General features: G+C 39.2%; 1 protein-coding gene across 1 annotated transcript in view; it reads left to right on the top strand.

The window, feature by feature from the left end:
• DTX3L (deltex E3 ubiquitin ligase 3L) overlaps positions 1-12,280 on the top strand; it is a 41,731-nt gene extending 29,451 nt beyond the window's left edge. Inside the window, 7 exon segments of the mRNA XM_078146734.1 lie at positions 1,322-1,542; positions 3,281-3,446; positions 3,449-3,580; positions 3,583-4,062; positions 4,065-4,843; positions 8,179-8,396; positions 10,279-12,280. Of these exon segments, the coding sequence (XP_078002860.1) occupies positions 1,322-1,542; positions 3,281-3,446; positions 3,449-3,580; positions 3,583-4,062; positions 4,065-4,843; positions 8,179-8,396; positions 10,279-10,348 (2,066 nt within the window). The 3' untranslated portion in view covers positions 10,349-12,280.
• The last annotated feature ends 2,750 nt before the right edge of the window (positions 12,281-15,030 follow it).

The raw sequence follows: 15,030 nt of genomic DNA, 5'->3' as shown, positions 1-15,030 counted from the left end.
AGTGGGTCACATCCTTCTAGGGTTGTGGGAAGGATATTTTGTACCAGATATTCCTACTGTGCCACTGTAGTAAGTACCTCTTAAGTCTGACTAAATGTAATGATTCTCAGTGGATCATCTTATGGGAAAAGACACAGGTGAAGGCCATGGACTGATAGCATTAAGATATACCCCCAACTCCTCCTCAGCAGTATCCCTAGAACCGGGAAAGGGAAGATGCAGCCTTCCTCTGGGACCTGGGACTCATTAGTGATGGAGGGAGTTTGGATAAGGATCGTCAAAGCTTACATGGAATATCTATGTGTGTCTGGAACAATCTCACCTATTGATAAAAATAAAAAAGAAAAATGAAAAACAAAAATGGTCTCCAGGGAGGGATTGCTAGTCCTTTGGAAAAGGATGATAGATTTCTACTTCCAGCAAAACTGTTTATTTGTTCTGTGGCATTCCTAACAGTGAAACAATTTTGTTAAATTTTATGAAATACTGACTTGGTGGTAAATAAAGTAAGACACTTACTACATAGCCCCTGCCTCCCCATCAGAATTAATTTACTCAACTAATCCTATGTAAACTGTTTTATTCAAATCTCATCCCAGTTTGCGTTTGTATCAAAAAGAATCCAGAAAAGGTTTCTGTTAGAAGCAGCTTGTCACATTGAAAAGAGTGTTGGCTTTGGCATCTAATGGCTCTGCCACTTACTGTGCCCCTTAGGTAAGGCACTGGACCTCAGTTTCCTCCTCTGTAAAGTGAGTGAATTGGACTAGATGATCTCCAATGTGTCTTGCAGCCTTAAATCTATAATTTTATGGAGGGCATACAAGGTTCCACCTTTGCTCTCTACTTTCTTATACCTCTTTCATGGGAGATAAAAACATAGTCTAAGAGTATTAACCCCAAATGTGCCCTTTGTATGGCCTCTTTTGACCCATCCTGAAAGTTAAAGCCTCTATGTCTTTTTCATACCCACGGTATCTTGAATTCTATTCCCTTATCTCTTCCAAAGACATATCCTATAACCTGTTCTTCTCTTGTAATTACTTCCTATTGCAGGGCAAATTAAATATTCTCTTCTAGAGCTTCTCTGTAGAACCCTGCATCTCCCTTGTCACTGCCTTCCTGCATTCCAAGATTCAGACAGACACTAAGACCAAGATCGGTTTGGGGCAGGGGGAACAGAGCACAGATCCCTGCCAGCTCTGAAAGTCTAATCCCATGTTTGAGGGAGTCTTTGGTTTTCTAGTAAATTCTCATATTAAATTTTGAAGGAAGCTTGTTCTGAAGCTTTATCATGTATCTTTCATTTTTCTGTTTCTCTAAGCCAAGGAAAGAGTGATAGCAAAGAGAGACCACACCTTGGAGGTTGGTACTACATCACCTGTGAAAGTCTTCCTAGAAGCAAATGAAACCTCAGAAGAGAAGAACACTTTGGAGATAAGCCAGCTTTCCTCCCAGACTCAGTCACTCCCAAAGGAATTTCTAGATGAGAAGCATCCAGAAGAAGGAGGTGCTCCTGGCTCCTCTGATTCCTTCATTCAAAAGGTGAGAGGGAAGGGAAGAGGGTGATCAAAGAGGCCTTTCCCATTCACCATGCCTAGAAATGTCCTTCCGTCTTTATACTGACATTCATATTATAAGAAATTTGTGTTAACTTACATAATTTACACAAATTTCTCTCCTTTTCCTTCCCTGCCCTGTCCTTTGTCCTCTCCTCTCCTCTTCCCCAACTTCCTCCTCCCAATCTAGTAAGCATGCATATTTTAGGTTGTAGGTTCTCAGAAGTGGGAGATAAGAGTGAAATAATAACAATGTGAACTTTTGGATGCATCTGTCATTTTGCTGAACTATTTCCCCCCATTTGTCATAAGGGATTACTGTCTAACTAGGGCAGAAGGGAGGGAGATATTGGGAAATCAAATGATGTAAAACAAAAAAGTTACCACTAAATTTATTTTCAGTTTAAAAAAAAAGGTTGTAGCTACGAAAAGGGCATGGTCACAGGGCTTGGGTTCAAATCCTGCCCCTAGCATCTGCTACCTCTGTGACCTTACCTTATCTGTCCCCCAGTTTTATCACCTATAGAATGAGAGAGCCGGGCTAGATAACCTGCAAGGTGTTTTCCTGTTCTGAATTTGTGATCTTATGATCTTGTATAATACCTGTAGGTATTGCAGCAGGGTGCTTTCTGTCATGATAAACCTGCAAAGCTTCCAGTGATCACTATATACTCTTCCTTACCACCTGTATGCCCGCATACATGTCATAATGAATCTCAGTCGTGCCAAATGAACTGTAACCTGGAAGTAAAGAAGTCTGGTAAGAGGTTGTCATTGCTCCATCTGGCTGATTCCCTTTCATGATACCATAGAAAATCTGGCATACATAAGGCACACAGTATTCTAAATCTTAGAATTTTTCTAGCTGTAGTGAATGGCATATAGATCTTGGTGTCAGTTCAATGGTCAAGAGTTGGCTTCAAGAGTCAAAGCCTGGCTCAGGTACTTACTGGCCGTGAGACCTCATAATAGCCAGTATTTAGGTAGCAGTTTGAGGTTTGCAAAGCCCTTCATGTGTTATCTCATTTTATCTTCAGGACAACACTGTGAGGTTGGTATTCTTATTACTCCCAGTTTACAGGTGAGAAAAATGAGGCCAAGGGAGATTGAGAGGTTTGTTCAGGATCATACAGTTAAGTATCTGAGGCTGAATTTGGACTCAGGTCTTTCTGCCCCCAATTCCTGTATTCTAGTCACTATGCCTCAGTTTCTTCAACTATAAAACGGGGACAATAATAGCACCTAGTCCACTGGGTTGCTGTGAGTGACAAATGAGATAACATGTAAAGTGTCTTGCAAACATTAAAGTGCTAGATAAATGCTAGCATCATCATCATCATCATCATCATCATCATCATCATCATCATCATCATCATCATCATTTCTCAGATGAAAGGACCAAGGTTTAGAGAATGGAAGTGAGGCACGTAGCTGGTTGGTAGCAGAACCTAGCCTAGTGCTTAGCCTCCTGATTCTTGGACCATTGTGCTCTCCACTACCAACACCCTTACCACTTTACCCAATCTCCATGTCTCATATGCTGTGCATTATTGTTAGTATAGCTATCAATGTAAGATGTAAGCAGAACCCACGATGAACCACAAAGTCAAGTTGGAGTCAATGGTAGTAGTTGTTAAGGCTCTAATTCTATAATATCTAAGTGTCTTAAAAAGAGCAGAACCTTTAATAGCCGTGTGATTTTATTTCGTCTTTGTAAATTTCAGATATTTCTTCGTGTGGAGGCCTACTTGGACTTCAACCTTTCCAAAGAACAAAGGGAGAAAATTATTAACCTCTGCCCAAATCTCAAAATAGAAGGAGGCTGTGATGGATTAGAAAAAATCATTGGCGACTACCATGACATTATAAAAAGTCATCAATTCTTAAGTGAGGGATGTTGGAAAATGACAAAAAGGAAGATTTTCCCCACTGCACCTCAGCAACAGGAGTCAAGAAAATCATGCCAAATGACTGGGACAGTCGTATTCTTCACTCAAACCCAACACGCAGAACAGAAGAGGCAGACTTATCTCAGTTCCTTCACATTTGTATGAATATTTTAAATATTTCTTTGCTGAAACTTTGAACAGAATAGAAAAAGAGCACAAAGTACATATCAAAAGTACTTTGGCATATCATGCTGGCAATGTCGGTTTAAATTTTGAGACAAGTAATCCTAGGGACAGAAAAGCAGCTCAAGAAGCTTTTACCACAGCATTTCAGAGGGAAATACAGAATGTGACCTCTCAGGAAGTTCATTTCACAGATGATAAGCTGGCACTTGAAGTCCAGAGAACACTGACCAATGTGTTTAAAAACCTCCATGTGAGAGCAGAAGGAAAAGTCTTGATTCTCCAGGGAGACCCCAAGGTTATTTTAGAAGCTAAAGGTTTCATTGCAGCAAACTTCTCCCACAAACAGCCTGTGAAAATAATGGTTTCCCAAAACATGATGAAGAATGGAATTGAGGTCAATACTGCTCAGTTGGATCTTCTGCACCAAGAAATCACGAAATAGAGAAAAAATATGACACTGCAGCAGCAATGGCGAACAACCCCCAAACTGGGAAAACCCTCCTTGTGTTTACACCAAAAGACAACGGCCTAGACCTCTCTGCACACGCTTATCAATATTTTATTGATGTTTTTCAGATGTACTCACAGCAGATTGTCAAAGAGGAGGTTATCTTAAAACCATTAGACCAAAAGAGAAAGTTTTGGTCTGAAAAGACATTCTTTGAAGACTTTGAAACAAAGCACCAACATGTAAACTTGAAGTGGAATGAAGGAGAATTGACATTGACTGGTTTTTTCAAGTATCTTGCAGAGGCAGTGAAATATGCAAAGAGATATTTTAGTATTGAAGGTCCTGCTCAGCAGAGACCACCTTTCTCCCTTGGAGAGAATTGGAATGAAGACCCCAAATCCACTTTGGACAAAAATAGTCATAATTTCAAGGTGACTTTACCTTTGTCCGAGGGATTGCCTACCTGTGGGGTTTTAGAAGAAGAGAAGGATGAAGGAAAGGAGGAGTGTGTCATCTGTATGAACATTATTCACCACAAAGTAGTCCTCCCAAAGTGCAAGCATGAATTCTGTGACACTTGTATCAAAGAGGCCATGAAACATAAGCCAGTGTGTCCTGTATGCCAGACTTCCTATGGTATCGTGAAAGGGAATCAGCCAGAAGGAAGAATGTCTTGCCTTTACCGTACTTATTCACTTCCTGGTTATACTTCATGTGGCACTATTGAGATTCATTATGACATGAGTGGAGGCATACAGACGGTAAGGAAGATTTTGTGCTGATTGTTTAGAAGCTTTGTGCAAGTTTATCATGGCAAAAGAGAACCCAGCTATGTTTATAAAGGATAAATTTGGCATGGCCTCTCCTTTAGCAATTTTAAGGTATTTCATATATCCAGGTGAAAAATAATACTTAGCATTTCTATTGCACTTTAAGGTTTGCAAACACTTCACCAATAATATCTCATTTGATTCTTATAACAATCATGGGAAGTAGGTGTGACTATGACTATTATCCCCATTTTACAGACAAGGAAAATTAGACAAATAGACATTAAGAGATTTGCCCAGGCTTACACAACTAGTAAGTGTCTGAGGCATGATTTGAGTCCAAGTCTTCTTAACTCCAGGTTCAGCATTTATTCACTGCACCACTTAGCTACCAATCCAGATGCTCAGGAGGTTCACAAATGGTATTTATGTACGTATATACATGCAGAGACATACACCCATACAGACACACATACATAGACACATATAATTTTCAGTACCTAAAACGTGAATTAGCTGTAGAAGTGGTATGACACTGTGGACAGAGAGCCAGCCTTGGAGCCAAGACAACCTGGGTTCAAGCCCAACTCTTATACATACTGGCTGTATGACCCCAGGCAAATCAAATCACTTCTTGGTGCTCTAGGCAACTCTTTAAGATTATAATTTGCAGACACTGTGCCAGCCTGTGTCAGGAGAGGACATTTCCTCCTTGGGCGGTTTTCTGTACCATTGAAATCTGAGACGTGCTCCTATCTGTAGATAAAGAGGTAGATAAATTGGGTGAGTCATTTTTGTAGATACTCTAGGGAGGAAGTATGATATGGCAAGCAGAAATCACTACTCAGATGCAGAAGCCTGGGGCTTGAAACTTTGCACCTTAAGTCTCTAACAGGTCTTCAATCCACTTTTCCCTCATATTTTTTGAAGCTTTGCACTGGATTTCAACATTTTGATAACTAAGGATTTTTGTATCTTTTTAAAAATCTATCTTTCATAGTGTGCTATAAATTAATAGACAACTTTACACAAAATATTTCTGGGATGGACCTTGCTGGTGGCATCAAGACTAGAAGCTGCTTCTCCCTAGTTTTCATCTTCCTGCTTTCCACATTCTTGAAGGTTGCTCAGATCTCCAACTGCCCCTTCCTCAAATAGTGGTTGAGAGGGTAAGGAAAGTAATGACGTGAAAAATCCAACTCTAATGTTCTATTAGGTATAAGTTGGAGTGAAGTCAGGCTTTGAAGTGGAGGTGTGGGGATAGGAATATGTTGAAAAGGGAAGAACAGGTAGGATATGAGATTTCATTTCAACAAATATGAATGAATTAATGAAAAAGTGTTTATTAAGCAATTACTATGTGTCAAGAATTGTGCTAAATACTTTCCTTGCATAATAATAGGACAAGACAAAGACTTTTAACTTATACCCTCCCCTTTTAAGGACAAAGTATAGTATGGGCAAAGAAGGAAAGAAGGTGTCAATTTCCTTCCCAACAGTCTAATGTTTGATTTCCCTATTTCAAGTCTCTTTACTCTAGTCAATTCTCCATCAGCTACCAAATTGATGTTCTTAAAAAGTCTGTCATTTCATCTCCCTACTCAATAAACTCCCAGTAATTCTCAGTTTCCTCTGGGATAAAATCTAAGATCTTCTGTTTGTACTTACAACCTGTCCCTTTTCTACCTTTTGAGTCATCTTTCATTTTGCTCTTCCCCACAAACTTCAATTCAGCAACACTCACCTCCTTGCTATTCCTAGCACGGAACACTCCATCTCTCAACTCCCTGAATTTTCACTGGCTGTCCGCAGTATCTACAATGCTCTCCCTCCTAGTCTCAGCCTCTGGCTTCCCTTGCTTCCTTCAAGTCTCAGATAAAATGCCACTTTCTTCAAGAAGCCTTTGTCTGTCTCCCTCAATGCTAGTGACTTCCCTTTGAAATTATCTCCAATTTACCCTTTTATGTCTGGTATATACATATGATGTCTCCACCATTAGAATTGAAGCTCATTGTGGCCAAGAACTGTTTTTACCTTTCTTTGCACCCTTGGGAATAATGCCTGTCTCAAAGCAAATTCTTGATAAATCTTGTCCATTTGACTTGTTATGAACAACTCCCGGTGCTTTAAGAGAAGCTTTTGAAAAGAAAGATAAGCAATGGTCAACAGACTAATGAATAAATGCCTTTGGAATGGCTTACATTTCTCTTCCATCTCACTTAAGAACTCTCCCTTTGAAAGCAGCCAGTGGAGACATTTCCTGCTTCCCAACCAACACTATAGCCTGACTATGATTAACCATACTCTGAGACAGGACCTTCTTATGAACAGAAATGACTTCTTTGATTAACTGAGTGAGCTTTAACTGGAGCTAGGTGAAATGGAGAAAACGAGTTTGTGAAAATGGGAATGGGAGAAGATGGAAGGGGGTCCCACCAATCAATCTAGTGAAAGAGGTCTGATTTGCCGGAAATGGAACCTGACTCTCAGCCTGGGGTAGATCACTGAACAACTAAGTTGTCTGTTGCACTACACCATGATGTCTCTTACCTTTTTTCTCTTCCCACCTTCACAAATCACTTTGGACTAAGGAAATGGGATCCTCTCCCATTTTACTGACAAGGAAAATGAAGCCCAGAAGGGTAATGTTATTTATCCTAAGGCCCCATCCACTATGGTTCCCCAGAGGGAGATTGGGCAATATTCCAGGAAGTTTCAGTTTCATTTGTTCATTGATGAGGAAATCAGCCTTTAAACTTGATGAGCCCTGATGAAAGCTTTCATTTGTCACCTATGCCCTATGGAGCATGCACTGAGAAAATATTTGGACAGAAAATATTTGTTTATTTATGAATCCTCCATTTTCTTGCACCATGCTTTGTACACAGCAGGCATTTGGTAAGTGTTTGTTAAATTGAATTGAATTTTACAGGTATTTGTGCCATAGCAAGGACTTTTCACAATGAAGAACTACCTTAGAGCAAAATGAGTAGTGGAGAGTCAGTCTCTGAGTAAGAAAGACCTGGTTCAAATCCTGCTTCTGACACCAACTGTGTGACCCTGTCAAGTCACAACCTCTTGGTGGCCTGGGCAACTTTTAAAGACAATAATCAGATCAGGGAGCCTGCAGATCTTGTCTTGTGGAGTTGGTTTCCACCCCTCCCTCACACCTCCATCATTGGGATAATACATTAGTGAAGCTCAAACCTATTACTAGACAAAACAAAACATCATGTCTTTTTCAGAAACAGTATTCCTTTGTAAAGAAGTTTATAGATTTGCACATTTTTTCTTCTTCTTGATGTTTGTTTGACTTCTCCATGCAGGGAGATCATCCCAACCCAGGAAAACGCTATGAAGGAACAAGACGGGTGGCATACTTGCCAAATAATAAAGAAGGAAATCAGGTTTTGAGTCTCCTCCGCAGAGCTTTTGAGCAAAAGTTGATTTTCACAATAGGAGAGTCTCGGACAACAGGACATACAGATGTGATCACATGGAATGATATACACCACAAAACTCAAAGATCTGGTGGCCCGGAAAAGTAAGGAATATTTCCTTTTTTTAAAAAAAAATTAAGATTTATTGATTCTCTTTGTTTTCCAGTGATATTCACATACCCTATGTCCTCTCTCACGAACAAACCTTTTCTTGAACAAAAATTTCAAAGAACCTTAAATTTCAGGAAGTCCAACCTACAACATTGACCAGATCTGATAGCGTATCCAACATGCCCTGCTCAAATCACCCCTCAATCTCTCCAGAAAATAGAAATAGGTATATTTCTCACTTCTTCTTTGGATTTTGCTTGTCAGTTAATTATAATTAATTAATTAATTTAATTAATTATACTGCAAATTATACAAAAATGTGTAAGGAAAATTCACTTTCATTTTATTGATTTTTTTCCTATTTCCCTTTTTGTAATCATTTTGTATATTCTTTTCATATTCTGCTTACTATAGTCTGCAACACTTCCTACACATACTCCCGTATTTCTCTGAATTCCTCACATGTCCTTTTTTCTCATGGGGTAATAATACTTCATTCCAGTTGGAGACATTTCCTTTCGCATTCCACTGGTTTCTAAAGCAAATGTAGAAATCACAGCACTTGTCAGGATAGTGGTCTGTGGTCGAAACCATATTTACCTCAGTAGGATTGGGGACTGTAGCAAGTTCTTTTCAGAGACAAAAGTACAATCTCAGAGAGATCTTTCAGATACAAGTACAATAAAAACAATGATTTCATACATTATAGAATCAGAGAAAGTGTCACTTATTTCTTTGAAAGACCACTGTGACCAGAGGAAAACCGTCACATTCAATAGGTCCATGTTCCTATGGAAGGAGATGCATTTGTGGCATGTCGTGGGGATGTCTCCCTGGTTCTGTCCTCTTTAATATTTTTTGCCAAGGAATGGGATAAAGGAATAAAAGACACAGTTACCAGATTTTCAGATGACACAAAGCTCAGAGATATAATTAATATGTGAGATGACAATGGCAGCATGGAACAGCTTTGGAGTCAGGGGATTTGGCTTCATATCCTACCTCTATCAATTGCTCCCTCTGTTTCCTTGGGCAAGTCACTTATGCTCCCTAGGCTTTAGTTTCCTCTGTTGTAAATTGAAAAGAATGGACTAGATGTCTTACAAAGTCTTTTTCAGCTCTTCATTTGTAACCCTATAATAGGATCCCAAATCCTATCCAAGATTGGGTCAAATATTTGTAAAGGTGAAATTCAGTAGGCATAAATGTAGTCTTAATTTGGTTCCAAAAAAATCAACTTCAGAAGTACAAGATGAGATGACATATGCCTAGAAAAAGATATGAAATGACTTAAATGAAAATGTGTTTTGTGTGATTACAGATGTATAACCTATGTCAAATTGTTTGCCTTCTCAATGGGGTTGGGAAGGGGAGGGAGGAAGAAAATTCAGAACTCAAAATTTGAAAAGAACAATTTAAAAACTTTTTATGTATGCTTGGGAAGAATCAAAATATTAAATTAAGTAAAAGAAAAGCTATACAAGACCAATATCAGTCCGTAATGAAATATTGTAGCCAGGAAATCTAGTATAGTCTTAGACTGCCTACATAAGAGAGGCATAGTGTCCAAGACAAAAGAGACAAGAGTGGCTATATGGTGACATCTTCAGACTATTTCTGGTGTATTGCCTTAACTCTGGGTACCTCACTTTTGGAAGTACATGGATAATCTATAGGGCATCCAAGAAGGGCAGTGAGGTTGATTAAGAGCCTTCAGGTTGTTGCCATATGTGGATCATTTGAAAGAAAAAGAGATTCTTGACCTAAAGAAATGAGGGTTTGGGGAGGAAGGATGAGATAGCTGTCTTCAGGTATCTGAAGGATTATCATTTAAAGAGGGAGTTTCTGATGCTCAAAATCTTTACCCCTTTGCAGCTTTGGTTACCCTGATCCCAACTATCTGGAACGAGTCAAGCTGGAACTGAAGGCAAAAGGGATTGAGTAAGAGCGCTGGCTTCAAGGATGCCTTGAGAGCTGGGCTTGCAAAAGCTGCAGCTGTGGAAAGGAATCTACGCAATCATTAAAATATGTGTGTATAAGCACCATTTAGAGAAAAAGAAAAGAATTTGAGAAGAAATCAGTGTGTTTAGGGGCGAGAGGGGATGAACTGCTATCTGCTAACCTGTCTAATTTCTTAGAGATTTTATTTTTTATTAGATAAGCTGAAAGCCTGGTAGAAATGTAAACGTTGCTCTAGTAAGAACCCAGTGTATCTCTTGGTGCTTTCCTGCTTTTCTCCATTTTGCTGTCACCAGGGATACTGGAGTTAGGGAATCTTCCATTGTACCACTTGCACAAGGTGCTGACTGCCCTTCAGGTGCACTCACATTGTCTGTGGTAAGCTGTTCATGGCCTTAAACTCACTGGAGCTAGCTCCCTTTTAACTGGAATGGTTGCCAGGAAGACACTTTAAAGATTAAAAGATTGAAAGACACTGAAGAAATTTATGGTCTCCAAACACGTGTATGAGTCCTTCACTTCAGAAGGAAACTATCCATCCATGGGGCTCTGGCAAATTTTATGCAAATTGAGGAGTGGGGAAAGATATTTCTCTCTTCACTAAAGTCCAGTGACTTCCAATCACTTTCAGGAACATATGTAAAGACCTCTGTTTGGCATTCAAGACCCTTCATACCCTTGGTCCTCGCTTTACTTCCCTACTATGTCCTCTGTGATTCAGTGATACTACTGGCTTCCTTGATGTTCTTTACAAAAAAACTCCATCTCACCTGATTGTGCATTTTCACCAGATATCCCCCCCATGCCTGCGGTTCTTTCCCTTCTCATTTCCACCTACAAGCTTCCCTGTCTTCTTTAAATTCCTACCTAAAATCCCACTTTCTACATGAAGCCTTTCCCCAATCCCCTTACTACTAGTGCCTTTCCTCTGTGGATTATCTCCAATTTATCCTGCACGTAGCTTTTTTGTACATAGTGTTTGCATACTTCTTCCCCATTAGACTATTAGCTAATTGAGAGCAGAGAATATCTTTTGCCTTCTTTTGTACCCCAGCACTTAGCACAGTGCCTATCACATAGTAGGCACTTAATAAATACTTGCTGACTGACTGACTACAGGCAGGCTTGTTGACTTGGGAATCAGAGTGTCCAGATTAATAGGCAACTGGTATTGACTGGTGTGCTGTCCTGGTTCTCTGCATTCCCAGCTCACCTTTTTAGGGTGCACCTTGTAGCAATTGCTCTGTTTATCTACTTAGATGTGAGGAATCTGCAGCCTAGAGACCACATGTAGCCTTCTAGGTCCTTGCATATGGCCTTTTGACTAAGTCCAGGTTTTACAGAACAAATCCTTTTATTAAGGGGATTTGTTCTGTGAAGTTTGGATTCAGTCAAAGGGCTGCACTTGAGGACCTAGAGAGCCACATGTGGCCTCAAGGCCACAGGTTCCTCACCCCTGACTAGCTTTAGTGAGACCACAGTCATACCCAAATATTTTCTGGCTTTTAACCTTCACAATTTTCCATTTTTCTGCTCAATTTTCCATTATTCTCATGCTTCCTCAAAAGTGTAGTTGTAGAGCAATGGATAACCTGCTCATTCATCTCTGAATGAGTACAACTTTTCTATTTGCTACAAAAACAAAGCAAAAATATCCATTAGGAGCTTAAATACTGGATCCTCCAAGCATTGCTTGGAGAATGAAAGAGAACCTATGGTGCAGAGGCGTTCCCTTTTCAGTTACAAAGAGATTATAGGTGATAACGCATATTGCTCCAGGGAAGAAGGTTAATGATCTTTAGTTGGTTCTTCCTTAAATAATTAACTCATTCGGATCTGGTTCTATGCTTGTGTTAGGGGAGACATGATTTAATGGCTGTATCACATGCTTCTAATAAAGTAAAAACTGTAATAATCAGACTGGTGTCTTGTTTTTCAAATAGGGATTGGTTTTATTTATTGTATTTGTATCCCCAGTCACTCTAAAGACCCGTGATGGAGAAGGCAAAAGAGAGCAAAGCTGCTGATTAGGGACCTCTTACCATACCAATCATCATTTTCACTGACCTGTCTTTTAAAATCAATTCTGGGGGATACAGAAGTGTTAAGATTAATTGGAATGGGAGGATAAGGGAGGGATCCTTGGGAGAATTGGGGAGGGATCTTTAGAGGGGAGAGTGAGGGAATAGGTCAAAGGGGAATATAAAAGGATGTTTAGATTTATGGGAATGGAGGATAAAGGAGGGATCATTGGAAGTGGGAGTAGGTTAAGTAATAGGATGGCTAGGTAGTGAGTAGAAGTAAAGTAGAGGAGTGGGGAGGGTTAGGAAATGAAGAGATACCCACAAACATAAAAACAAAGATTAGGAGTAGAATCTGTTACAGAATGTATGTATATGTATGTATGCATATGTAACTTGTGTGTGTGTGTGTGTGTGTATATATACATCATATATATATTATATATATACATATATACATATATATATATATATATATATATATATATATGATTATACATGTCTATATGTAACCACACTTAATTGTATCCAGGGATGGGAGAAATGGGGAAAAAAGAACAAAGTAAAAAGTGCACAGCAGAGAACAAAAGAAAACCCACAAGGAAGCAAAGAAAAGATGGACAGCTCTCAATACATGTAGTATTTAATATATAGGCATTCTTGAAATAGAAATTTATTGCTATATATTTTGAATCCTCTCATGTTCTGCTGTGCATATGACTTTTTTCTTTCCTTATTTTATATTTAAATTTATAATGTTTCTTTTTCTTTTCTTATTACACATTTAAGTTTTAATTAAAAAAAGAAAAAAGAAAATAAATTCTGATTGATTGGCATTTCCTCTGCCCAAGGGTCAGCAAACTTCTGTCTGTCCAGATTCCTAGGATGGTGTCACCATTTGTCAAAATGAAAACCTCTTTCCTATGCTTTTTTATAGTCTCATCTCAAACTCATTCAATTTTACCTATAACTGTTCCCTGTCACCCTGGATACTCCTCTTCAGCTGTGTCCTTTAGAACCCCCATTTTATGATTTTCAGATTCCTATTTGTCCAAAAATCTCTGTATCTACATTCTTTTTTATATTCTGGAAATCCCAGAGCTCTGGGATTCACCTTATCTCTGGCAACTCTTTCCAATATTGGTTGCCTCTTCATTCCTGGTCAGCCAGGATGAGGAGTTGGCATACTCCTTGCTGCTTCATGATGCTTCTAGATCCTCTCTGCACTCAGTAACTTTCCTGTATTTAACCCTGTCCAGATTGCTGTTGTTGCCATTTGCTGGCCTCCTTCATTTTTATTGATTTCATTTATATTAATAATACCTTCATTTCTGAATATATCCCTCTCTCCTCTACTTCCCAGTCAGTGATAGCCCATATCAGTAGAAAAAGGAAGAAGGAAAAAAGGACGTCAGCAAAAGTAGCCAACACATAACTGAGATGGAGAGTATGTATTGTATTCCACACCTAAAGTCTGAAAAGAAGGGAAGGAATTGTACTTTCTCAATTTTTCTTTAAGAATAACAAAAACTGGGGGGCACCTAGGTGGTACCATAGATTCAGGAGGACCTGAGTTCAAATCCATCCTCAGACACATAACACTTACTAGCTGTGTGACCCTGCGCAAGTCACTTAACCCCATTGCCTAGCCAAAAAAAAAAATCTACTAATAACTGTATTCTACTACATGGATTCAAGTCTGCCAGAACCACTGTTACTGAATTTATTATTAATCTATATTCAATCCATTATATCTAGGAGAGAGAGAAGATTGAACTGGCATAGGCCTGTACAAAGTCAGTTATTTGTGCTGAGTCAGCAACAGTGATTCCATTTAGAACTTTAAACTTTGAGCGGTGGCTTAGTGGATAGAGCACTGGGCCTAGAGGAAGATCTGAGTTCAAATATGGCTACAGACACTAGCTGGGTGACCCTGGGCAAATCACTTAACCTCCATTTGCCTTAATCCACTGGAGAAGGAAATGGCAAACCACTCCAGTGACTTTGCCAAGAAAACCCCATGGACAGTTGTCCACAGAGTTATGAAGAGTCAGACAGGACTGAACAACATGGCAGACGGCAGATGTGCATGCTCCCTAATCCTCTCTCCCCATAACTATATGAACCAATCAAAATACTTAGGGAGCAGATGAGGCAAACTAGCCCCATCTCCTCATCAAAATGTATGCCTATCAAGATTATCTTTTCCTTATATGGAAATTGTTTAATCCTATATATCAAAGCACTTTACAGTCTGAATTCTCTATCATATTCTATGCTGCTGCCTTTATTACCTACAATAAATTCCTTTTGTCTTGATTTCCCTGTTTGTCTCAAACAAAGATTTCTATTAACAGTCTCCTATGTGGGATGAGGGAAAATAGGTACATTAATGAATTCTCGGTGGAGTACTGAACTGTTCCAGCCGTTCTGGAGAACAATCTGAAACTATACCCAATAGGCTATAAAACTATGCATACCCTTTGATCCACCAATACCACTGTATTCCAAAGAGATAAAAAAAAGGGAAAAGGACTTATTTGTACTAACATATTTATAGCAGCTCTCTTCACAATGGCAAAGACTTGGAACCTGATGCTCATCAATTGGGAATGGCTGAATAAGTTGTGGCATAGGATTGTGATGG

This window comes from Phascolarctos cinereus, unplaced genomic scaffold (assembly GCF_003287225.1).
Source record: "Phascolarctos cinereus isolate Bilbo 61053 unplaced genomic scaffold, phaCin_HiC Scaffold_726;HRSCAF=1367, whole genome shotgun sequence".
Lineage (NCBI taxonomy): Eukaryota > Metazoa > Chordata > Mammalia > Diprotodontia > Phascolarctidae > Phascolarctos > Phascolarctos cinereus.
Note: the sequence above shows the minus strand (reverse complement) of the source record. Positions and strands in the feature narration are given on the sequence as shown.